General features: G+C 44.8%; 2 protein-coding genes across 2 annotated transcripts; both read left to right on the top strand.

Moving 5' to 3' along the window:
- The first annotated feature begins 1,177 nt into the window (after positions 1 to 1,177).
- LOC121719167 (calcium homeostasis modulator protein 1) lies at positions 1,178 to 12,076 on the top strand. The gene is made up of 3 exons (XM_042104600.1): positions 1,178 to 1,313; positions 2,170 to 2,752; positions 11,549 to 12,076. The coding sequence occupies exons 2-3, from the start codon at positions 2,192 to 2,194 to the stop codon at positions 12,035 to 12,037; spliced, it is 1,050 nt and encodes a 349-aa protein (XP_041960534.1). The 5' UTR covers positions 1,178 to 1,313; positions 2,170 to 2,191; the 3' UTR covers positions 12,038 to 12,076.
- A 2,780-nt stretch (positions 12,077 to 14,856) lies between these two features.
- Positions 14,857 to 24,746, top strand: zgc:175214 (uncharacterized protein LOC557610 homolog). Its single transcript, XM_042104625.1, has 6 exons — positions 14,857 to 16,389; positions 18,458 to 18,608; positions 20,583 to 20,625; positions 21,338 to 21,379; positions 21,634 to 21,716; positions 23,682 to 24,746. Exons 1-6 carry the CDS (start codon positions 16,365 to 16,367, stop codon positions 23,818 to 23,820), a joined length of 483 nt encoding a protein of 160 aa, XP_041960559.1. The 5' UTR covers positions 14,857 to 16,364; the 3' UTR covers positions 23,821 to 24,746.
- Positions 24,747 to 24,818: the final 72 nt, after the last annotated feature.

Here is a 24,818-nt window from a genome sequence, read left to right as displayed (position 1 = left end):
GGGGGGTCATGGGTGACATGAACATGGTGCAACTGATTTGTTTCTCATTCCTAAATAGACAGTTAAGACTTTCACTAAACTCACTCTTGTGGATAGACTTTGAAAACTAGGGCCGGGTAGGTTGGCGGTGACAGATATGGAGTTTTTAAGAGCCGGGTGGGAGCTGATCGGTGGAAACTCTGTTGCAGGAAGCTTTGTTGTTAGAATCTTTTTTGTGGTGATGACAACTGGCTTCTCTGGTGGTTGGCACGGCACACTGCTCCTCTCTCTCTCTCTCTCTCTCTCTCTCTCTCTGTGTTTGTCTCTCTTTCTTTTTCTCTCTCTCCGTGTCTCTCTCTCTCTCTCCCACACTGATGACAGGTGCAGAGCTGGGGCCAGTGAGAGTGCTGGCATCGCACCATCCTGTCAAACAATGGAGAGGCCTAGCCACAAGGCATGAATATATTCAGTTGTTTTTTTGTTTGATGTCCAAGCCACAGACATATTGTAGACGTGATGCAACACAGTCAGACCAGTGAAAGCCACAACGTCATTTTTGTTTTGTTGTTTGTGCAGTTCTATTCTAATGTCTTTTAGCAAATCAAAAGGGTTGTGTGCATTTTTTTTTACTTTTCAGCACACTTGCAAGTTAAAAGCAAATCATGCTTTAAATATTTCATTTGAATGTGGCATGTGGGTTTGCATAAATTCAGTGACTAAATGCTGTAGCTATGGTTACTGCTGGAATGTAAATAATGCGTTCTTTCTCGTCTCTCCAAACAAGGCAGGAGAGGTATTTTGTAGCTGACAGAGCAAAATAAATCACAGAAAGTAAATATATTCAAATTACTCAAGGATGGATAGAGCATAGAAAGTCAGACCTCATTATTGAAGGTGAAGCTCTCTCTTTCTCTCTCTCTCCCTACCCCTGTGTTGTCTGTGTGTGTGTGTGCATGTCTGTATGCATATTTGTGTGTGTGTGTGTGTGTGTGTGTGTGTGTGTGTGTGTGTGTGTGTGTGTGTGTGTGTGTATGTGTATGTGTATGTGTATGTGTATGTGTTTGTCTGTATGTGTGTGTGTATGTGCGTATTTGTTTGTGTGTGTGCACGCATATGTGTGCGCGTGCATTTGTGTGGACAGGGTAGGGCAAGGTAAAAGAATATTCTCTTTTGAAGGCGAGGCTCTGATGTTGCTGATTCATTATTATCCTAGTCTCATGCTGACAGTCAATGCAAATCATTCTCCCTACCGGTACTCGCGTCTTCCAGAACAGGTGACCAAACTACCAACACTTACACTGTCTGCAGGAGACTGCAGTATACTCTACTCTACAGTAAGTACATACTTATTTATTTCACCTCATTGGACTTTGAGTGTAAGTATAGCACTGTTGATTCCATCTGACCGCTACTGATCCTGCATTGGTGGAGAGACCAAAGGCAGGTGTGATTCAGTCTAGTCCTCATCTGTGCCAGATCAGATCATAGTCAGCTGCTCTGCTAGCCTCTGCTGTCCGCTCACAATGTGTGTTTTTCAAGAGCCACAGATTTTCCACGTCATCTCCCGTCTGACATCAAAAAGTCAGGTTTTTGACAGCGACCGCAATGTTTTATTTAATCTGAAAATGAATGTAATGTACTGTGCTGACTGTACGTAGAGTATACGACGTAACAGCATTGATGGAGTCTGCCTAGACAGAAATAGACGCTCAGAGGGAGATGCTGATTTGTCTTGATCTGGGCCTCGTCTGCACCAGACATGTAGTCTCTGATTGCATGATTATATTCAGAGTGAAAGTGTCATTTTTGAAGGTCATTCATTTTCTGTTATGTCCTGTTAATCTCTCTGATATCACAAAGAAAGTGATAAGGAGTCCTAGATATAACAATGTTCTGCCCCCCCAGGTTCTGTTTGTAAAACACCAGGCCAAACCCCACCTTGATCTGGGACTTGTGTAGGTTATATTCATGGTTATATTCAGAGTGAAAGTGTCATTTTTGAAGGTCATTAATTTTCTGTTATGTCCTGTTAATCTCTCTGATATCACAAAGAAAGTGTTAAGATATAAGAAGATAGATATAACAATGTTCTGTCCCCCCCCCCCCCACACACACACACACACAAACCCCCCAAAAATCCAAAGAAAGTGATAAGGAGTCCTAGATATAACAATGTTTGTGAAACACCAGGCCAAACCCCACCGCCGCCGCCATGGACAAGTTCCGGATGATGTTCCAGTTCCTGCAGTCCAACCAGGAGTCCTTCATGAACGGCATCTGCGGCATCATGGCGCTGGCCGCCGCGCAGCTCTACTCGGCCTTCGAGTTCAGCTGCCCGTGCCTGCCCGACTACAACTACGCCTACGGCATCGGCGTGCTGGTGGTGCCGCCGGTCTGGTTCTTCATGCTGGGCTTCGTGCTCAACAACAACGTGTCCATGCTGGCGGAGGAGTGGCGCCGGCCGCTGGGCAAGCGCGTGAAGGACCCCACCGTGCTGCGCTACATGTTCTGCTCGATATCGCAGCGCTCACTCATCGCGCCCATCGTCTGGATCTCCGTGACGCTCATGGACGGCAAGAGCTTCCTGTGCGCGTACTCGCTCGACCTGGACGCCAGGCGCTTCACCGGTCCGGACTTCAGCTTCGAGAAGGTCAACATGAGCGGAGAGGACGTGACGAGGATGCTGGCCAAGATACCGTGTAAAGATATATATGACGGTGGCCACATAGTGGCCAGAGAGGCGGCGACCAGATACCTGCGGTGTGTGTCACAGGTAGGACAAACGTCCCCCACACACATGCACGCACGCACGCACGCACGCGCACACACACACACACACGCACACACACGCGCACACGCACACGCACACGCACACTCTCTCTCACACACACTCTCACACACACACACACACACAGGTAGGACAAACCTCGCCCACCAGAAGCGGCCCGTCACACATGACATGACACGCATGACATAAACGTGAACATGATGGACAATGGAATTGTATTACCAAGTCCTCCATGAACCCCACCAAGCCCCCACCCCATGCACCCATGCACACAGACACACACACACACGCACGCACACACGCACACACACACACACACTGTGCTCAAAACTGCTTTGGATAACAGCTTGCGCGAAATATGTTTATATATTCAGTTTTCATTTTACTTTACTGATGAACCATACAATCATTTAAATCAGACCTCTCAAGTCTCACGCATTGAGCGTGAGACACACGCATTTCAATGACTTCACACGCCACACATGGCATTTCTCACTCCGAGAAATTATTAACTTGCCCGCACAGAAATTTCTAAGGGCTATATTTTACAAACGTGTCACACAACGTTGCTGTCTGTGCGCTCATTCAGTTCAGAGAGCTGCTGTTCAGTTACTAACCTATCGGCCAATCAGAAAATAGGATTTCTCAACCAATCAGGAAATAGTTTTGTTTTGATGTGGGTCCGCAACGTGGAGATTGCTGGTCCGCGGAGTGAAATTAGACCCGGTGCTTCGTCTGATAATTTATGGTTATGGTTATGGTTATGGATTTAGCAGACGCCTTTGTCCAAAGCGACACATAAATACAAAACAACATAATAATATTTAAAATTGAACAGGGAACAGATTAAAATGTAGGTCAAATATAGTAAGGAGAATAGTTGTAGTACACAATAATATCAATTCAAGCAATAGCCTAATAAAAAGCAATGTAAAAAAGGGGAAAGGCAATAATAAAACAATAATGTCAATTCAATCAATAATATAAAAACAATGACATGCTAAGACTACATTAAGGAGAATATCAATAATAAACAATAATGTCAAATTAATTAACAGCCCAATTAAAATAAAACAACATTATATGAACCATAACACATAAGCGCTTAAACAACTAAGTATATGTTGAATAGGAATGTCTTTAGACCCCTCTTAAACGACCCAAAACTACCACAGGAACGGAGAGCACTGGGCAGTTCATTCCACCAACATGGAACCACTGAAGAAAAGAGTCTGGAATTAGACCCAGTTTTCATGACTGGTCGACACAACATACGCTCACCAGAAGACCGCAGTGGGCGGTTGGGGATGTAAGGCTTGATTATTTAATTAAAATAACTAGGAGCAGATCTAATTAGTGTCCTATAGGCCAAAGTGAGAGATTTAAATTTAATTCTGGCTACTATAGGGAGCCAATGGAGAGTAACTAGGAGTTACATGTGTCCTCTTTGGCTGATTGAAGACCAGGCGTGCTCCAGCATTTTGAATCAGCTGTAATGATCTTGTTACACAAGCGGGTAAGCCAGCTAATAGTGAATTACAATGGTCCAGTTTAGAGATGACCATGGTCTGAACAAGAAGTTGTGTGGAATCTTGTGTCAGATAAAGTCTGATCTTCCTAATGTTGTAAAGCATAAACCGACATGATTTTGCAATAGAAGCTATATGCTCAGAGAAGTTAAGTCGGTCATCAATTACAACGCCCAAGTTTCGTGCCGATCTAGTTGGGGTCAGTGAAGTTGAGTCAAGCTGGATGTTAATCTGTTGGGGAATAGCTGTTTTAGCTGGAAACACCAAAAACTCTGTTTTTGAGAGATTAAGCTGAAGGTGCCGATCTTTCATCCAGGCTGAAATATCCTTAAGGCATGCAGAAATCCGGTGGGAAACACTAGAGTCATCAGGTGGGAAAGACAGGTAAAGTTGAGTGTCGTCTGCATAACAGTGATAGTCAAATCCATGGGAGCGAATGGTATCACCTAAGGAAGTGGTGTAAATAGAGAAAAGCATGGGTCCTAATACTGATCCCTGAGGCACACCTGTGGTGAGGTCATGAGACTTAGATACCTGTCCCTGCCAAGACACGTTGAAAGAACGCCCTTTAAGGTAAGATTCAAACCAGTCAAGAGCTTTTCCAGAAATTCCCAGTTCAGATAGTATAGATAGGAGAATGTCATGGTTAACAGTATCAAAGGCTGCAGATAAATCTAGTAGAATTAATACTGATGACTGAGCAGAGGACTTAGCTACTCTCAATGCTTCAGTCACAGACAGAAGAGCAGTTTCAGTAGAATGACCACTCTTGAAACCAGACTGCATAGGGTCTAGTAGATTATTCTGATGAAGAAAGTCACAAACTTGCTTGAAGACCACTTTCTCCAAAACCTTTGACAAGAAAGGAAGAAGGGAGACAGGTCTGTAGTTCTTGACCTCAGTTGGATTAAGTGTACTTTTCTTTAGCAGAGGTGTAACCCTAGCCTGTTTAAAAGAATAAGGAACTATTCCAGAACTGAGTGAAGCATTAAATACATGTGTGACTGCTGGTAGAACAGCGGGTGAGATAGACTGTAGAAGAGTGGACGGGACAGGATCTAATGGGCATGTTGTTGGACGACATCGCTGAAGCAATTGAGAGACTGCTTCCTCATCAAGAGGAGAGAAAGAGTCAAATGATGCGGTCATACTAACACAAGGCAAAGCCCTCCTTATAGGATAAAATGATGCGGTCATACTAACACAAGGCAAAGCCCTCCTTACATAATTTGCTGCGCAGTTGATCAAGATACCGCGGACCGACAAAAAAAGAAAACAAACGTTTCTGCTATCGATGTCATTAAACATGGAGCCATACAATAAAGTGGTGGTATGAGCGTTCATTCAATGCAGGCGTCTGCGCGAGAGAAACTGAAACTAATCGATAAGGTATCAAAGCTCCGCTTTAACCTGTTGAATGCTATTTAATTGTTTAACGACACTTAATAGAACAACGTTGATTTTTGGAACTTCCATAGAAACAGAGCAGAGACAATTGGGTTCTATGGAACTATTTATTGGTTTCTGATTGGCCGAGAGACGTTCCATGAGTTGGAATATCCCTGGACATTTCAACTCAGACTTTGCACAGCTAATAATAAATCACTCCGCGATACAATGCAAAGATTTGACACAATGTTTTCATCCCAGCCCTCCACTATTTTAAGCAATGGGTTACTCCTTAGGAAACCATAATGAAACAGTGCTTCACCACATCTGTGGATTAAGCCACACAGTCAACTCAATGTAAGTAAGATAAACGAGGATGCTAATTATTCTCAGCATTGTGTATAATATGATTGTCACTTGGATGAGACTTGTAGATAACTAACATTAGCATAGTTAGCTAACTGAGTAGCCTTCTTTCTATCTGTTAAAGATCAACAGATCAGTGATTTACGCCTATCTGCTCACCAAAAAAGCTGGTATTGTGTTTCCTGAATCCTTCAGGCATTCAAATTAAACTTCATTAAAAAAACATGTATTTTTTTCCCTCCATTTCCTACCAATGTATGATGGTTGCACGAGGGAAACATCCCAAAACAATAGCACCCATATTGACCCCTTGCAAGTGACGTCACGTTTTGTTCGCGGCAGGGTTGCCAGATTGGGCGGTTTCCCGCCCAATTGGGCGGTTTTGCAATCTATTTTGCGGGCAAAAATGGGTTTGGGCGGGTGTATAAAAATTGGGCTGGTTTCGGATCAGTTCGGCGGGTTTTTGTAGCCGAAACAAAGGCACTTCAGACCCTTCCTCCAGCGACCGTCTCTGGTCAGCAGGCAGCAGTCTCTCACTCACTCACTCACACACCCTCTGGCTGACGTGCCCCCCTAAACTCACAACAGACACTCTCAGCTCACGTCACCTTATGTATCGAAACATGCATTCTAGCCATATAAATGGCATAGTGCATGGTATTTCCATAACCGCGAGATATGCGCTTCACAATGACCGCAATTAGTTGTTAGATATTCACAGCAGACAGTAAAGCCCAGCAGTAATTTATCCAAATTAACACATATTTCAAGTACCATTCATGATGTTGTCAAATATTGAAGTTGTGGGAAGTTTTTAGCTGTATGTTTCTTTCGTCCCCCATGTCGTTTCATTTATCCCGGTCTGGAGGGACGAATGAAACAAAACGCATGTTCGATTTCTCCTTAAATAAATCCTGAATGGTTTTGTTCAGAGCTGAAAATGCAACTGTATTTGACAGAGGACCGATGTAGTTTGCTTGTGACAAAATATTAGCTTTCAGTGTTTTACGATGTCTTTGTAAATTACGTTTAATTAAAAAGTGTTTCAGTCCGGTTCTCCCCTACTCTGGCGCAGACCGCCATTCAAACACACAGCTCGCGGGGTTTTCAAACTTAGCTAGCTGACTGACAATGTCAATATGCCAAAGTGGGCAAAGAGCATTTTGTCATTACAGTCAATCTCTTCATGAATGTGCACACTGCTGAAAGATTACCTACGAGACAGGATGGACTTACCCCTTCTTTCAGGGTTGATGGATGTGCGCAGGTCTTGCGCGAATGGCTTGACATAGGACTACGGCCCACGTTCCGTCCAGCCCGACAGTTGTTGAGGAAGTTTGACAAAGCCTAGGCCTACTAGAACTTTTTAATTATTTTTAGGCCTAATAACAATTGCTCAAAGCGATTTTCACGAAGGGCCTAGGGCCATAGGCCTATGTTTTTTGTGTAGAGATGGCCCATGCATGAACGTTCTGCTTCTGCAAAGAGCGCACTGACACCCCTGTTCGTTCAACGCGACTTTCATGAAAACTAGGATTAACTGCCTGTCAGGTAGGCCTACTAATTGTTCTAAATTACAGGTGTCAAACTCAAGTTTGCCTTTAGCCTATATCTGGCGTATGAAAATATTTTTTGCGTGTAGTTGCCATGCATGGACGCACTGCTTCTGCAAAGAGCGCACTGACACTGTCCTAAATAGCCTATTCAGCGCGATTTTCATGAAAACTCTAGGCCTAACTGCCTGTCTCAGGGAATATATAGCGCCTAGGTAGGCTATTAATTAATTGTTCTAAATCACAGGTGTCAGACTCAAGTTTAACTCAAGCCTTTAGCCTACATTTGGGGTAGGCCTATGGAAATATTTTTTGTGTAGCCTACAGTTGGCCCACCAGTTATGAACGCACTGCATCTGCAAAGAGTCGACACTCTTCATATATCCACTCAATGTTTTTATGTTAGGCTAGCCTACTGAATGCTTTTGTTCCAAGCGTCTATTGACACTAAACAGACAGATTAATAGTCTATGTTTAGCCTATTGCATTATTTTCCGTAACATAAGCTTATAGAATAATAGTCTGACGTCCGTGTAGCCTACTTTTGCGTTCATTTGATTGAATATTGTTTCTGAAATTGGATAGGCTAAGTCGAAAAATGGGTCATTTTAAAACTTGTTAATGATTTTAATGTGTTTAAATGAGAAACAAGCAAAAGCAAATTTGGGCGGTTTTTTGTGCATTCTCGCGGTTTTTGACGAGGTTTTGGGCTGGAAAACCTTGCTGGCATCTGGCAACACTGGTTCGCGCCACAGCAAAATAGCCTAGTGGACGGCAAGAACACGAATCAAATCAATGGGTTGTAAATGGGACATATCGCACAGCTAGGAGATTATAGTGAGATTTAACCGTAGTAATGCCCTTCCACGACTGTTGGCTTATTGTTTGGAATACAACAACATCCCATGTTCTTGCATAGATATATTTTGGTTTGTTTTCTTTGTGTTTCGTGAGTATTTCAACCACAATTGCATGCTTATCTCCTCAGTGTATGAAGCACAGCAGCGGTTGCTATAGCAACCATAGACTCTGAACAGGACGGCAGATAGCACTTAGGCAAAGTCTTTGGCAAGATCTGAATGTAAACAGATAATACCGTTCAAGTTTTTTTATTTCCTATTTCTTTCAATTCTTTAACTTAAGACATGTAGGCCTAAGAAGTAAGTTTATTCGCTGGGCAACGTACAAACTGACGAGTTACATTAGCACTAGCACTATGAGCTACGATAAACCAGAGAGGGTTAAGGCTAGTAATCAAGGATCTTTGGATAAACGTTAGCTAGAATAGCTAGCTTCTAAGTGTGGCAGCTAAGTTATTATTTCATGTTCTGTTATGACATTCTTAACGTTTTGACAATGTTACAACTGATAAAAGCAAGACAAATAAAGTAACCAAATCGCTTTGCAATATTTTAGTCTAGAAATACTTATGGGTGTTCATTTACCATAATGTTAATTACAGTAGCCTAACGTTATGACCTAACGTTATCTCCACTTGCTGTTACCACCAGTTTTAATAACTTTACATTTGCGATCATGACCCATTTCATCTAACAACACCACTGGCATCTTTCCTTGACTATCAGACCCCAAACAGCAATACATTGAACTACAAAGATGTTATAGTAATGGCAGAGAGGGTTCAAGCGGAGCGAGAGGCGCAAACGTTCGACAATTTCCGCGTTCGATTATTGCAAGGGGGAGGGGGGGGAAATCCCCCTTTATGCAGACCAGAGTAAGCCCTTGCTGCACTAATGTCAATGGAGACTTGTGGAATTTTACCAATAAATTGGTCATTTTGTCTTTCTGGATTTGTTGAGGGTTTTTTGGAAAATTGTGTCATAATCTGTAAGTGTTTGGGATCATTTCAAGCCTAATAGTGTAATTTTTTAGCGTTCGGATTTGTAATAAAATAACTTAATATTAGACCATGCTGCTGCCAGTTACTGTCCGGTTGTTATCATGCTAGCTAGCCTCTTAGCTAAGGTAACATTTTAAACGGAGAAGTGTAATTTCTTTTAAATGACAACTAGCTGAATAACACTACTGACATTAGTTAAAGTGGATAGTTTATGCTCAAGCGAATTTGCAACAGTATATTAAGTTTAAGCGAAGTCCTTCAACTACTAGTCACTTGTTAGCGCATAGCTGTATTGCCATAGCTACTACCATCCACTTGTATAGCATTTTAAGCTAGCGTTAGCTAGCTAGCTAGCTCAGTTCACATGACTAATTAAATTATTCATATCATGTCCTTAAGAATGATTAATTGGTATCATACATGATTATGGACAATAATACTGTGAACACAATTATGTTTATCTGTTGTTATTGCTTATTAAGAGAGAAAGTTTATTTAGTGACGTAGGGTGACACTCCCACTTATGCAGACCGGAACTGTCCCGTTTTGCTCCCATAGTAACGAATTACGTTGCTCTATCTTGCTAGTAATCAAGGATCTTTGGTAATGGTGTTCAGTTCATCATAATCGTTATGACATAATGTAATTTGCCGTCCGTCTCCTATCTTTTTGCCGTCCAGCATGGAGCCGTCACGTGACTTAAGTCACGTGTCTGCAAGGGGTGAATACCCAAGTATTTCTTTTCTTATGCAAGCATCATGCAACCATGCAAAAGCAATGAAACTAATTATATCTTACATTAGTAAAGCAGTCCTCTGATGTGCATGGCACAAAACATTTAAGTGAAAGTGCATGTATAACAATATAGGCATAATAATGATTGTGATAATGATAATGACAATTTGATTTGGAGGGAGTGGGGTTGGGTACGTGTAGATGAGCCCTATGACCCCAAAGTCTTCCATGACTGGGCCTCAGGTCAAAGAAGTTTGAGAAAGGCTGGTCTACATAACCTGCATCAGATTGAGGTTTGCAGTGATGCGCCTGAAGGCACGGGTTGAGGACCCAGTCAGTTACGTCACAATATGCACATTTGTTTAAATTCATACCTACGTAATCACCATGACCAAAATTGTACTTTTTTTTTTACTTTGAATCTTGAAAAAAAAAAAAAATTGACCTATACCTACCGACCCATTTTTTTTTATTGTTTTGGCTGTTACTGCAAACAAAAATATTTTTAAGGATGGCTTCATGACTGTGAAAATGGCTGACATTGAACCACAGTGCTTTAAATGGGAGTCCCCAGTATCAGTCATCAAGGCATCAAAATCTGCCACAAACATTTACAACACACAACATCACTCATAAACACACACACACACACACGGACAGAACCACCACTGTTCAAAAGTGTGTTTGAAATAATGGAATTTGTGCTCTCTCATGAAGCTGGGTCGATGGGACATGGGGAGGGTGGGTCTGTTGATCGGGGGGGGGGGGGAGGGGGCGTGGCGCCACGAGTAGTTCAAGCAGACGTAGGACTTTCATGTACTTCGATCAATGGGAAGGGGGCGTGGCACGGTGCCAATGCCACGCCCCCTCCCCCCTGAGAAACAAAGTCTCACTCCTTGCAAACTTCAAAATTTGAGAGCCCTGTTTAAATCCAAGAAGAAGTAGGTGAATGTACTGAAACAAATGTTCACCCACACTGTAACATGCTGTTTTTAATCATGTCGGTCTGAATGAAATGAAGTTGTGTAATATGTCCCCACATGGAGTTGTTAGACATATTGAAAGAATTTCAGGACAAACAGTACAATGAAAACCAAAACACACAATCACACAGTCTACTGAGCACTACTTCAGAATAGTAATAAATCTAGTCTGTGCACAGATTCATCCTAAAAAACATTCTAAAAATTCATCTAAAACAAAATCCCCTGTAAATGCAGTGCCTATATGCAACCCCTGTCATTAAAACTAGTCACACTGAAATTATATAAAAACAATGCAATCCATAATTACAGACAGAGGATTTTATGCTATAAAAATGTTTTTGAAATGCTCTTCCTGCACTCAGGCGTTCGGCTGGGTCTTCCTCCTCCTCATCACCCTAACGGCCTTCCTGGTGCGTGCCATCCGGCCTTGCTTCACTCAGGCGGCCTTCCTCAAGACCAAGTACTGGTCGCACTACATCGACATCGAGCGCAAGATGTTCGACGAGACGTGCACGGAGCACGCCAAGAGCTTCGCCAAGGTCTGCATCCAGCAGTACTTCGAGAGCATCAGTGGCGAGATGCGGAGCCTCCACGGGCACCGTCCGCACCGCGACAACGGCGACAACGATGACAGCGACGACGAGGATAAGAAGCTGAGCGACGAGGACAAGCTGCTGGGCATCCGCGCGCAGGACGACATGAACCGCGTGCTGTGGAACTGGCACGCGTGCAAGCCGCCGCTCAGCCTGCGACGCGACGGGCCCGACGGGGACACCAGCGACGAGCTTGTCAACGGCGGCGTCCACTACGTGCAGATGAAGGAGATGGCAGAGTACTACAGCACTGTGTGAAAACCCTCAACCTCCCCCCCTCCCCTACACACACACACACACACACACACACACACACACACACACACACACACACACACACACACACACACACACACATCCTCGATCAACAAACGGACAAACATTTCTGGAGTTGAAGTTCACGTTCACAGGCTCGAGTTCCGCATGCCAGCTCAATTCAGAATTGTTGGCATGTAATAAACAGAATGTTCGGATATAAATCTCATTCTTTTGTGAATATGGCATCAGGTTGTTGAGTGACAGATAATCATTTGGTCATAGTCTCTCGAGCCTGCCTTTGCATTGTTGGAGCCCCACAACAAAACAGTCCACAGAGCTTCACAATCTCAGAAAGCAATCACTCCACTGCCATCTGGCCAACACATGAAAGAGTCTCTTGTTCACAGGGCTTTGAGACAAATTCTGGCCCTCGACTGAAACTAATTTCCTTAATGTAGAAGCCCTTTCTTTGACCTTCTATAGCTTTTGAAAATGTAGGGATAAAAATATTGTCAGGCAGTGGGGTTTCCATGATGGATCATAGCTCAGTCAGCCTATTTGCATATTGCACATGGACAGTCTTTCCCTTATAAAAACAGGAAAACAAAGTGGTCATTACTCAAATTGTACATTTGTTAGTATATTTGTTTTAAAGTCTAGCTAGATAGTTATCTTTGTGCAGCCTTGATAAAAGCTTGACTTTGGCATTGATGTCTGCCTCTTGCCCTTGCCTTGTTTAACTAGATGAATGAAATTGCTTAACAAATGAAAAGCAATTTAGCAATTCCCTTAGGCTGAGGGAAATAAACAGACAGGAATCTACATGTCGTAGGATATATTTAGGCCTCACATGACCGATGAGGAGATAACTATTTACACTATTCTAGTATTGTTGAAAACAGTTTGTGTTGTTTCCGTTTTTTTTATTTGTTACACAATATATGTTGAAAATAACACACCTTGTGTTGAAAAACAACACAACTTGCATTGTTTTTTTTAACACATCTCTATGTCCAGATAGGGACAACACATTTGTTTTAAGAGTGTGGTAGAAAATCATATTCCTTTGCACTATAACATGTCAGAATGTCTCTGTATGTGTCTACAGTACATAACAACACCCTCTTGTGGTGCTTCGGTTACATATAGCTGCTCTGTAAATACTGTACCAGCAGAGGGCGCCGACAGGGTTGTGAGTATAAACACATGTAGTTGGAATGGGTGAAAAATCATGCAGGCCTACAATCTGCAGCTGTTCTCAGAATAAGAACGAGAGACTAGGGAGAAGGCTGGGAGGAGAACATGAGTCAGTCAACAGACTCTGTGCTCATTGCTACTTGCAATCCTGTCCACTTTGTACACATCTGATTGCTTGTGCGTTATTTAAGGGCAGCAAAAATGTCAGAGGTATATAGGCTAGCAGACGTGAGGCCTAAAACGTATTCATTTTTGAACATGAGGATGGTGGTGATGGTGCAGTACACGTTAGTGTTTGTGTGTGTGTGTGTGTGTCTGTGTGTGTGTGTGCGTGTGTGGGTGTGTGTGTGTGTGTGTGAGGGCGGGGGTGGCTGGCTGAAAAGCCTTGCAGCTGCTGTTGCAAGGCTGTTGTGCTATAATCGATCTGTTTTTTTTATTACTATTATTATTATTTTTTATTTACGTGTTTGTATGTGCATATGGGGTAGTGGCAGCATGTTTTTTTTTGTTTCAGCCATCTCTATGTCTTTTCTCATCCTAGTTTGTGCTCTTGCTTAACACAGAATGAAGACAGTTATATTTAGATCAAACACACAGAGAAAGAGAAAGAGAGAAAGAGAGAGAGCTAGAGAGACAGAGTAATAAAGAAAGTGCAGTAACACAGTCAGTGTCAGAATAGAAAGGTATGTGTGTGTGTGTGTGTGTGTGTGTGTGTGTGTGTGTGTGTGTGTGTGTGTGTGTGTGTGTGTGTGTGTGTGTGTGTGTGTGTGACTGTGTGTGTGCGTGTGTGTGTGCGTTATAATTGTGACATTTTGCCTCTTTTCATCTCTGCCTCATCAACCAACTCCCCCCCCCCACTCCAGTTTGCTTGTCAGTGTGGCTGCAACCTCAGAAGAGGAAAATAAAGAGAGAGGGAGGGAGAGAGAGAGAGAGAGAGAGAGAGAGAGAGAGAGAGAGAGAGAGAGAGAGAGAGAAAGAGGCGAACCTCACTTCCCCCTCACGTCTGCAGTCTTGCACAGATGCCACAAGTCTGACTGCCTTCCTGTGATGATGACTCCCTCCCCTGCAAAGAATGAGTGAGAGGGACAGAGAGTGAGAGAGAGAGAGGGAGGGATGGAGAGAGAGAGAGAGAGGGAGGGATGGAGAGAGAGAGAGAGAGAGAGGGAGGGATGGAGAGAGAGAGAGGGAGGGATGGAGAGAGAGAGAGGGGGCAGTAGAGGAGACCCAGGAGTAGGAGAGAGTGACAGAGAATGTAGGAAGAGAGAGAGAGAGAGATTGTAGCACAAGGAAATAGAGTACAACCATTATGTAGACATCATATTGCATAACTAATTACTGATAAAGATATAGTTTATTATTATTTCAAACATATATTGTTTCTGTTTGTATTATTGTGTTAAATATTTGCTTTGGCAACACTGCTTTTTTTTAGTCATGCCAAAAAAGCTCCTTTGAATAATTGAGTTGAGAGAGGGGGGCACCAAGGAAAGGGAGAGAGGGAGACTAGCACAGGGAAGTAGAGGGACAGAGAGAGTGAAATGGAGAGATTGTATCAAAGGGAGGGAGAGAGAGAGAGAGAGAGAGAGAGAGAGAGATAGAGAGATCACAGAAGCAGCAGCAGCAGCAGGAGGGGAGGGGGCGAGCTGTGAGCAGCACGCAGGCAGGCAGCGCTGATCACATGAGCACAGATCTGTTTACAAACTGAAGCCTGGAAGCTAGAGCCGAGTGTCGCTGACAGTAACCGCCGACTGCGCGCGCGAGAGAGCGAGAGACCAGCGACGACGACGACGACAATAACAACAACAACATCGGCCCAGTGCCTCTCGGGGACGGCGGCTGACAGACAGGGACTTCCAGGCCTGACGCAAAGGAAGGGGGCCGCCGCCGGGGGCAAACGATGGAGCTGGCGGTCGAGCGAAGTGAACGTACCCCGCTGCCTCTTTGTCTGAGCCGTTTTATTATTTGACTGGGTGGAGAACGGAGGGAGCAGATGGTTTCAGGAGGGGAGAGAGAGAAAGAGAGAGGGAAAAATCACACACAGACATATAGGACACACACGCGCGCACATATACAGACACGCTCACACTCGCGCACGAGCCAGATACCAATCACAGCTTGAGGGCTGCCTTACTGCTGTGTGTGCACTCTTGTCCTTTGTTTCGGGATTTTGGCCGAGGCCCGTCAGTCTGCGCTGATCTGGGAATACCCCTGACGTTGATCCAGCCATTTGAGAGCGCACAGCGGCAGCAGGAGAGGGGAAGCTGAAGAGGCGAAGGAAGGAATAGACACGGAGAGAGAGAGACAGGGAGAGAGAGAGAAAGAGAAGGAAGGAGCCTTGTCTTTTGTCAGAGAGGCTGTAGAAGAGAACAAAGCAATGACTGTTTCCAGGCTATTGCACTGAATTCAGCCAGACTTGACACAATGTCATTGTGATCTGGCGTAGTCCTCCACTGGATTCTGGACAAGATCGGACGTCCTCAGGGGTGAAGGCAAGCCATCTTATGCATTCCTCCTCACTTGCATGATATACATACATAAATAGACATAAATAGATATAGGCCTAGCCTATTTAGATATTGTATAGCCGCCTGCTTTCGCGTCTGTCATTGTACTTCACATTGTTCCTGGAGCATCATTAACTTTTGTGGAGATTCAAGGACAAAACAAAATACAAGATAACAACACACTGGTTTCTTCTATCTGTCGGTGGCTGTAGGATGCCAACATCACTGACGAAGAGGACAAAGGACAGAAGGGTAAACAAATAGAAAATAAACATTGTGGATTATAAACAGGACATGCATGCTTGAGGACTATCGAAGACCTAAGGTTGCTTTAGCTAAGACTTTCCGTTTAATATTTAGAGTGGATTTGTCTTTGAAGGGGGCCTGACTCCAGTTCAAGGGACTTTGTTGACAGTTGGGCTTATAGTAAAAGGAGAAAGAGACAACACTGAAACCGAAAGAAGAGCTGCTTTCTAGTGTCAAAGTCCTACTTTGCACTGACAGTGAGGAGTTATTGTAAGACTTTTGTCACCCCTCCCCGCCACCAACGCTATACCTCCACTAGGCTACTTGCTGTCCTCCAACCGGAGCCGAATTTACTGCGGGAGGCTCAAGTGTCGGATTTCATGCAACCATTCCAATGGTGTAACGGTAAGTGTCTTGTGTGAAATGTCTGCCACGGGGACAGAAAGCTGTATCGTGTGTGTTTGTTTATCTGCCTGTCTGTCTCTTTCTCTGTGTGTCTTGGAATAAGACATGGAGGTCGCCCCTCACATTATGGCCGAGTCATATGGCTCCTAAACAGGAACTTCTACACGGTGCAGAGATCTCTGTTGGGCTTGTGTGTGTGTGTGTGTGTGTGTGTGTGTGTGAGAGAGAGAAGAGTTGAGAACACATCCTCTGTCCGGTCATGTTAAGCTTATCCCTCTCCTCCCAAAATATGAATCTGTTGAGCCAACAGCAGACATGTCATTAGGCATATGAGATTTTCTCTGAGGCTTGAATTGTGCTGACGCTTCCAAATGGGATCAAGCTTAAGTCAGTCTTTCTTGACTTGGCAGAAGGCTCGCAATTAACCCCCTGTTAACCCCCACTACCACCACCTTATCCTAACCACCTCCCCAGTTTTAAACACACCTACAGCTCAAACCCTCTCCCCATTTGAAATCTCTTAAGCCCCCATAATCTCCATGCTGTCAGAGGAGCCAGAACCCTATTCAATCACCTCAACTTTTTAAAGGATTCACTTCAGGACTTGTTCAGGATTCATTCACTGTAACTCTACTCTAGATTAAGGCCGGATCAGGGCCAGATCAGAGCAATATCAGGCTCTGTTGACTTGCATGGGGTTGGTTGTGTGATTGTTGTTGTGCTCCTCTGTCTGTGATAGAGAGAGGGAGAGAGATGCCAGAAAACAAACAGCCACTCTCTGAACTGTTTTAATGTAATACTCCTGTGATAGCCACAGACATAGAGAGAGAGAGAGAGAGCGAGCGAGCGAGCGAGCGAGAGAGAGATTTTTTTTGTGAATAGAATCTCCCCCACAATCGGCGCTCACACACCAGCTGCCTACCCCCATCTCTAAGTGCCAGATGGTGGCATGGCGGAAGTGTTGCCGCGGTCGTCCATGTTTGCTTTGTGCACGGCCAATTACCCAGGCTCCTCGTGGCACAGGGGAGGAAGGCCCACGGCCAGAAACACGCAGCGCCGTTTCTTTCTCTCCTCTCCTCTTTTCTTTTCTTTCATTTTTCATTTGATCTCATCTCTCCACCACCATCAGCTCTTCTCCCCCTTTGATTTCGAGTCATGGTCTTTCCACACGTATTCTTTGCTTTCTTTTTCGTTATTTGTCTTCACGCTTGATGGCTGTTTTCATCTCCATGTCTGTCTGCTCTCTGCTCAAACTCTCCCTCCCCAAATATTTACACATGGCTTTTATGATGGGTACTGTTGCATGCACCACATGGGGGTGGGAGGATGGGCACTAAAAGAGAGAGAGAGAGAGAGAGAGAGAGAGAGAGAGAGAGAGAGAGATAAGAGGTAGTGAGAGTAAAGAGGCAGAGATAAGAGAAACAAAGATGAAAGAGTCACACAGTACAGACAGATCAAAAGACAGACAGACAGATACACAGACATACAGATAGACAGACAGACAGACAGACAAGTAATTACTTCAGTGTGTTTGTTGTTTGTCCTGGTCCCCCCAGGACGCTTCAGTGCTCAGACAGACAGACAGATCAAAAGACAGACAGACAGACATATACACTGACAGACAGACAGCATTACCATTTATCCTTTTATTTGACCTGTTTTCCCATTCATTATTTAATTTTTATCAATATTGTTGATTGTTTAACTTGTTATAGTTTAGTTGATTATTAACTTGTTATACCTGTAGCTTTGGCAACAATGACTTGCCAATAAAGCCAATAAAGCACCATTGACATGCCAATAAAGCACCATTTGATTTGATTTGATTTTATTTGACAGACAAGACAGACAGACAGACAGACAGACAGACAGACAGACAGACAGACAGACAGACGAGCAATTACTTCAGTGTGTTTGTTGTTTGTCCTGGTCCCCCCAGGACGCCTCTGTGCTCAGACAGACAGACAGAGCAACAGAAAGGCTGATTGATTGGCTGACTGTTTCTCTGTGTCTGATGTCTCTGTGCTCCTGCCTGACTGGCTGCTCTCTCTCTCTCTCTCTTTCCCAGGATGCCTCTGTGGTCTGGGACTGCAGCGCTCGGACTGCGAGATGACCTCTGAGGACGTCTACCACCTGCCCCTCAACGTCTACGTCATCGTGCTGGGCATAGGCCTCTTCGTCTTCATGCTCAGCGTCATCTTCTGCTGCTACCTGTTCAGGTGAGCATGCACACACACACACACATGCGCACATGCACACACACACACACACACACACGCGCACACACACACGCGCACATGCGCACACACACACACACATGCCCACAAGCGCGCATACACACACGCGCATACACACACGCGCATACACACACACACACACGCGCACACACACACACGCACACACACACATGCGCACACACACGCGCACACGCACACACATGCGCACACACGCGCGCACACTCACATGCTCATTTCTATACCCACAGACATAAACATACACAAACGTAATGCATACTGACACATTATCAACACAGAGATGCATGTACAAACAAAAAATGCAAAATATACATACTAACATGCTAAAACATGTGCATGAATATACACACACACACAATATTGTATATACTCTCCCCCAATAATGTGTGTGCTCATCGACTCTCGACAAGTCCACTCTCCCACACCACCACCCACAGACACTTTCAACACAACCATACAGACAAACACACAGACATGCCAACACCCCCCCCCCCCCCCCACAGACACTTTCAACACAACCATACAGACAAACACACAGACATGCCAACACCCCCCCCACACACACACACACACACTACCCCCTACAAGTCTTCCAGCATGGCTGACAGCTGCTACCTTTTCTGATCTCAGGCTAATCTGTCGCTGGACAAAGAGCTTCAGCCCTCCATGACTGTGATTTTCATGGACTTTCTTTGATGCCCTATTCAGATTTTTTTTTTAAACTACACACACACACAATTGTCCAATTTCCAGTCAGGCTATTTCTCAAATGTCTTGTCAAAATTTTGTCACTCTGAGAAGCCTTATCTTGCCCTATGTGTGTGTGTCTGTGTGTGTGGGTGTTTCCTCCAATTTAAAAGTGTTCCACTTGCAAAACTAAAGGAGAGAAGTGCCGCACACTCCCGAGTTACACATAAGTCTTTAATGTGACTAAAGTGACAACGTTTCGGCCTGTCGGCCTTCCTCGGGTCACGTTTTGCACCTCCACTCATCCACTCACTTGCAAAACTAGACATATAAAGAACAAACCTTGATCTGTATCAAAACATGAGGTGTCAATATTGTGTGGTGACTGACTGGCAAAAATATGTCAAGGTGATATTTTACCTTTTCCCACTAATCCTGAGTCAGTGTTACTGACCAGTGTTAGTCAAGACAGTCATGTCCTCATTATGAGGCAGATGATATCAGGAACAAAGCATATGTCTGCTAAAAATGTCAGTGTACATAATCTACCAGTTTCCCGTACATGGATTAAGCCTCACCCTGACTAAAAGCTTTTTTTAATGCAGATTTTTTCCACTGACGTTTTCTTTTAGTCAAGGACTAGGTGTAATCCATATACGGGAAACCAGCCATGTCCATTAGGTAAAGAATATATTTTTTGTTAAGAAGCCCCCCCGCCCCACTCACCCCTGATTTGAAAGCCATCACAGCATGACTTTGCCAACATTGCATTGAAAGAGACCAGTTAGCATGCTTTCACCTGGGCTGCTGGTGAGACCAGTTAGCATGTTGGCATGCTTTTACCTGGGCTGCTGGTGATGTTTGAAGGATTTTGTTAGTTAGCCATCTTAAGATTACAACAGCCATGATGCAGCATAACTCCATATTGCTGTGTGATTGATTAATTTAGTCTGCTATTTTTTAAGACTAAAACAACTTAACCAGCTGATTTTAATAGCTCACTCACTGTATAGAAATGTGTGTCGCTTCATAAACAGTCTTTTTATTATCTTGTGAGTGAAACGGTGTACTTGATTAAGTATTTATGTGCAGCGACGTGTACTGCATCCAGTGAGATGCTATGAATGTATTATGTGGCTGTCTGTGGCACTTGGTAGGCTGCCAGCATTCACACACAGGAAGTGGATGTTCACACAGGAAGTGGATGTCTGATTTTTGGTTTGTTTGTTCTTTCCCTCCCTCTCCATGTAGGTTGAAACAGCAGGTTCCACGTGAGCAGTACAGCTACAACGAGGTACCGTGTCAGACACTACATTTCAACAGTTGCAACTATGGGGGTGGGGGGGATTTAGTGTGTGTGTATGAGACAAAGTTGGGGGGGGGGGGGGGGGGGGGAGGGGGGGTGGTATGTGTGTGCATATGTATTTGTGTGTGTGTGTGAGAGAGAGAGTTGGGGGGGTATCGAGTATGTGTGCGTACTTATGTGTGTGTGTGCACGTGTGCGTGTTATAAATATCACGTCCATTTAACACCCGGCTGTGGTCATAGAGCCGATGAAACCCAATCTAGTCCTTCACAAATGACCTTCAGGGCATACAGTACACATACAGTCATGATGAAGTCCATATAGGCTGCTGTACATTGGAGAGCCACAGGGGCCTTTTCCATAGATATGGTGACACCACATGAAAATTAGATTGTGTTTGCGAGAGGACGTAGGGAGGAGGATATGGGAGGTATATGACCAAGTATGGAGGTGTGAGCTTAAAAGTAAGCGAAGACATTTCACAGCGTGGTGTGTGAATTTTCACGACATTCCACCATGTCACCCTCACAACAGCAAACACACACACGTACTCACACACACACACTTGAACTTTTATCTGTGTGCTGAAGTTTGAGCCCTATAAATGACTGATATGACTGATATCACGCATATTTCAGTGAAATGAAAAGCCCAGATAGTATTGTAGATGTTAAAGAATAGTTTCATGTCTGTTTCCTAGGTGGTTCTAAAGGGTGCAGGGAAGAAGTTGTCTCTGCTTGGAGTAAGTGTCCATTTCTCACACATTTCGCAATATATCTGTGTTGTGCCAACTTCTTTGTTGTGACTCTCTCACGTCACCCCCATCACTCCCTTTTCTTGCTTTCTTTTATTCTCCTCTCTGTCCCCCTTTTTTTTCTCTCTCGTCTTTGTTTGCACTCCCACTTCCTTGACGTATTTTCTGTTTGTGGGACATGAATCTGAGCCAGGTCAAACCTCACCCCTCTTCTCTCTCTCTCTCTCTCCTTTCTCTTGCAGCAGCCATGTGCAGTATGCCTGGAGGAATTCAAGAGCAGAGACGAGCTTGGGGTGTGCCCCTGTTCGCACACCTTCCATAAGAAGTAAGTCACTCACTCTCACTCTCTCGCTCTTATCTCCCTTTCCAGTCACTTCTCTCTTCTTTAATTCTCTCCACTCACTCCACTCCACTCCCCCTCCCTTAAAAAGTCTCTTCCTGTCATTTCTCTCTTTTTAAAATTCTCCCCTTCTCCACCTTCAATAAGAAGTAAGCCACAACATAAGTCTCTCCATTCTCTCAGCACCAGACTCGTATGAGAGCTAGGCATGGCCTTACCAGACTTTTAACTCAGCTATCCACTGGCTTAACAATCTATCCTTCTCCTTGTAGGAGTTTTGGGAAGCTTGGCAAAGGAACACCATGTTCTGATAGCATTCCAGGAATCTGTCTTAATGAAGTTAAATAGCAGAACTCGCACTGCGCAGTCCTCACCCGTGGCCAGCTGCCACACTTGTTTGTTTTCCTGTTTGTTTTGGTCAGGCAAAAGGAGTCATGGAATAATCCGGCAATGGTTCTCTTCGGTTCTGTTGAGGCAGCCAGATGGAACGTCGCAGGCCACCCTGCAGGGATAATGTCCGAGTAACCTCTAAAAAGAAGCATTCTTGAAGTCATTTGAGTTTGAAGTGTTGTTACTGCATCTTAATTTTGTTAGCAGGAGTAAGGCTCTGGATCTCGGGCACCAAATACAGTATATTTAAGAACAGTTGAGTTCTTTTTCCATCAGTCAGGGGCTAACTTTAAACATCATCTATGGCACAGAATCACAGAAACGTCTGAATGTGTGAGATAATGAAATTCAGTAGCTGAATGTTTGTCCTCATACCATTGGCTTATACTATTAGCTGCTGGGCAGCACAGAGGCTGTGAGGTTAACCTCTCCGGCTGCCATCTGAGGTCAACTCTTGGGTTCGGTGCGTCCGACACGGTCAGCGGCCTTATCTGTCAGATGCCCCACGTGGCTGAGGGTTTTTCCATTCCAGTCGCGCCGGAGCACAGCTGCCTCCACTCCGCTACGCTACGCGCCGCGCCGCGCGCTAATCTGCTCTCTCCATCTCCAGCCCTCACGTGACGTGACCCTGAGTGACCGTGTGGACGACTGAGTGAGTGAGTGAGTGAGTGAGTGGGCGCCATGGGCTCCTGCTCCTTGGCCGGTTCTCCTGCTCGCTGATAAAGACTCAGCCCTCAGGTCTGTCAGTCCTGGCTGCATCTGATTTGAGAGGAGATTGTTGTATGGAGGCAGGCAACACCAGCTAACTGCGCTACAGAACATATTGTTATTCAAGTTGAGGCACAGCTATGTTATAGCGTGTTAGTTTCTTTTCTTTCTTTTTTAATCTTCCCCTCTTTAGTTACCGTCTTGCCTTCAACCTCAAACTACACAAGCAAAATGGAAGGACTGGGAGGGTAAGACATCAGAGAACATTAACAAAACAAGAATATATTGTGATGATGAGATCAGAAAACAACACAGACCCCTCAATGCATAATCAGTCTATTTCTAAATGAAGCTACCTTTGTAAATATCGGCATCGAGCAGCTGAGGTGGTCGCGGTAATGGGACGGTCTCAGAGGTTAATGGATGCTTGTCGGATGCCATTGGCACCGACCGATGTCTTACTGATAAAGATGACTGATATGATATCCCCTCTCCTCTCTGAACCTCTCGCAGTCTCGTCTCCACCCCCCCCCCCCCTCCATGCCATTCTCTTTTCTATTCTCACTTCATAAATTGTCATTGTTACTTTCCCAATTTATTTTTTATTTGTATCTCACCACCCTGGAGCTCATCTTCATTTTTCTCTCCACTCTCCCCTTCTTTCCATTCGATCTCCATCTCCCATCTCCCACCACCACTCCTCCTCCTCCTCCTCCTCCTCCTCCCTTCTTGTCTGTCTGTCTGTCTGTTTCCCCTCTTCCTGGCTCCCCTCCTCCATCTGTCTGATCACATTTCCTCTCTCTCTCTTTCTGTGTGTGTGTGTGTGTGTGTGTGTGTGTGTGTGTGTGTCAGGTGCCTGCTGAAGTGGCTGGAGATCCGCAGCGTGTGCCCCATGTGCAACAAGCCCATCCTGCGCCTGCAGGCCGACGAGACGCCACCGCCCCAGCACCCCCGCGGAGCCGAGGGCCCGCAGGACCCTGAGGAGGTCTGACCCCGACCTGACCTCACCTGACCCCGCCCCGGAACCCTAACCCCACCGATCAGAATTGAAACACCCGACACAGACCCCGACCCCCTGGTGGGCCGTGTGAACAGAGACACTGGCCAGGACTTACTTGTTCATGGCAGGGCCTGCCCTGAGCTCAGGAAGGGCCACCTCGGCGGCCGAAAGAGCGCTGGACATTAGTAGCCCATTCGTCCAGCGCCAAGACCACAGCGTGGTGAACGGACGCTCATGTGCTCTGAATGGGTTCACGCTGGTGTGAAGGCGCCAAGGGGTAAATATGGGGAAAGGGGGCAAGGAGAAGGGTCAGCTGCAGGAAGAGCAGAAAAGTGTTAAACAAATTGAAGTAATGGGTAAGTGAGGGATACTTGTGAGGGCGGAGGTTAGGGCAGGGTAGAGTGGGGTGGGGTGGGGCATCTCTTCAACTCAAAATACATGTGTAAAACACAAAGTTAGCATGACATTTTATGAAAACTACATAAATACACACACACACACACACACCACCCAGTCACCACCGTCACCACAGGCACAAACACACACATACACAGCCAGTGTAATAATCAGCCTCTCTGCTCACTTGGACAAAGCTGTGGTAGTGGTGAGCGAACACACCTCAACGAAACGGCAACATCAAATATATCTGCCTATAACCAGAGTCACTGTATGGTCTCACCAGCTACTACAAAGCCAAGCTGAGTCATCAGTCAACAGTTTATGAAAAAAAAGAAGGAAAGGATTTAAAAAAAAAAGAATAAAAACTTGGGAAGTAAAAGGTAGACATAGGACTTCCCTCTCTGTGAGTCTGTATGAATAGGGCCTCAAGCAGCCAATTGTTCTCTTCCTCTTCCAAGTTTCATTTTGTATCGTTTGACGGTTTTAAAATAAAAGTGTAATGTTTTTGTGGGTCACTCTCCCTTCGTGCCGAGTGGTCTTTGAGCAAGCTCCGATCAAAAACGGTGTGTACGACTGGCTGAACACGACAA

Source organism: Alosa sapidissima, chromosome 9 (assembly GCF_018492685.1).
Source record: "Alosa sapidissima isolate fAloSap1 chromosome 9, fAloSap1.pri, whole genome shotgun sequence".
Classification (NCBI taxonomy): domain Eukaryota; kingdom Metazoa; phylum Chordata; class Actinopteri; order Clupeiformes; family Clupeidae; genus Alosa; species Alosa sapidissima.
The sequence above is the reverse complement of the archived record's forward strand: the minus strand, read 5'-3'. Positions and strand labels throughout refer to the sequence as shown.

Excerpts from the sequence above, each read along its gene's own strand:
- LOC121719167 (XM_042104600.1), top strand. The coding sequence starts at position 2,192 with ATGGACAAGTTCCGGATGATGTTCCAGTTCCTGCAGTCCAACCAGGAG. Across the intron at positions 2,753-11,548 it reads ACCTGCGGTGTGTGTCACAG|GCGTTCGGCTGGGTCTTCCT; the intron begins GTAGGACAAACG and ends TCCTGCACTCAG.
- zgc:175214 (XM_042104625.1), top strand. The coding sequence starts at position 16,365 with ATGCAACCATTCCAATGGTGTAACG. Across the intron at positions 21,380-21,633 it reads AGAAGTTGTCTCTGCTTGGA|CAGCCATGTGCAGTATGCCT; the intron begins GTAAGTGTCCAT and ends TTTCTCTTGCAG. Across the intron at positions 21,717-23,681 it reads TCGCACACCTTCCATAAGAA|GTGCCTGCTGAAGTGGCTGG; the intron begins GTAAGTCACTCA and ends TGTGTGTGTCAG.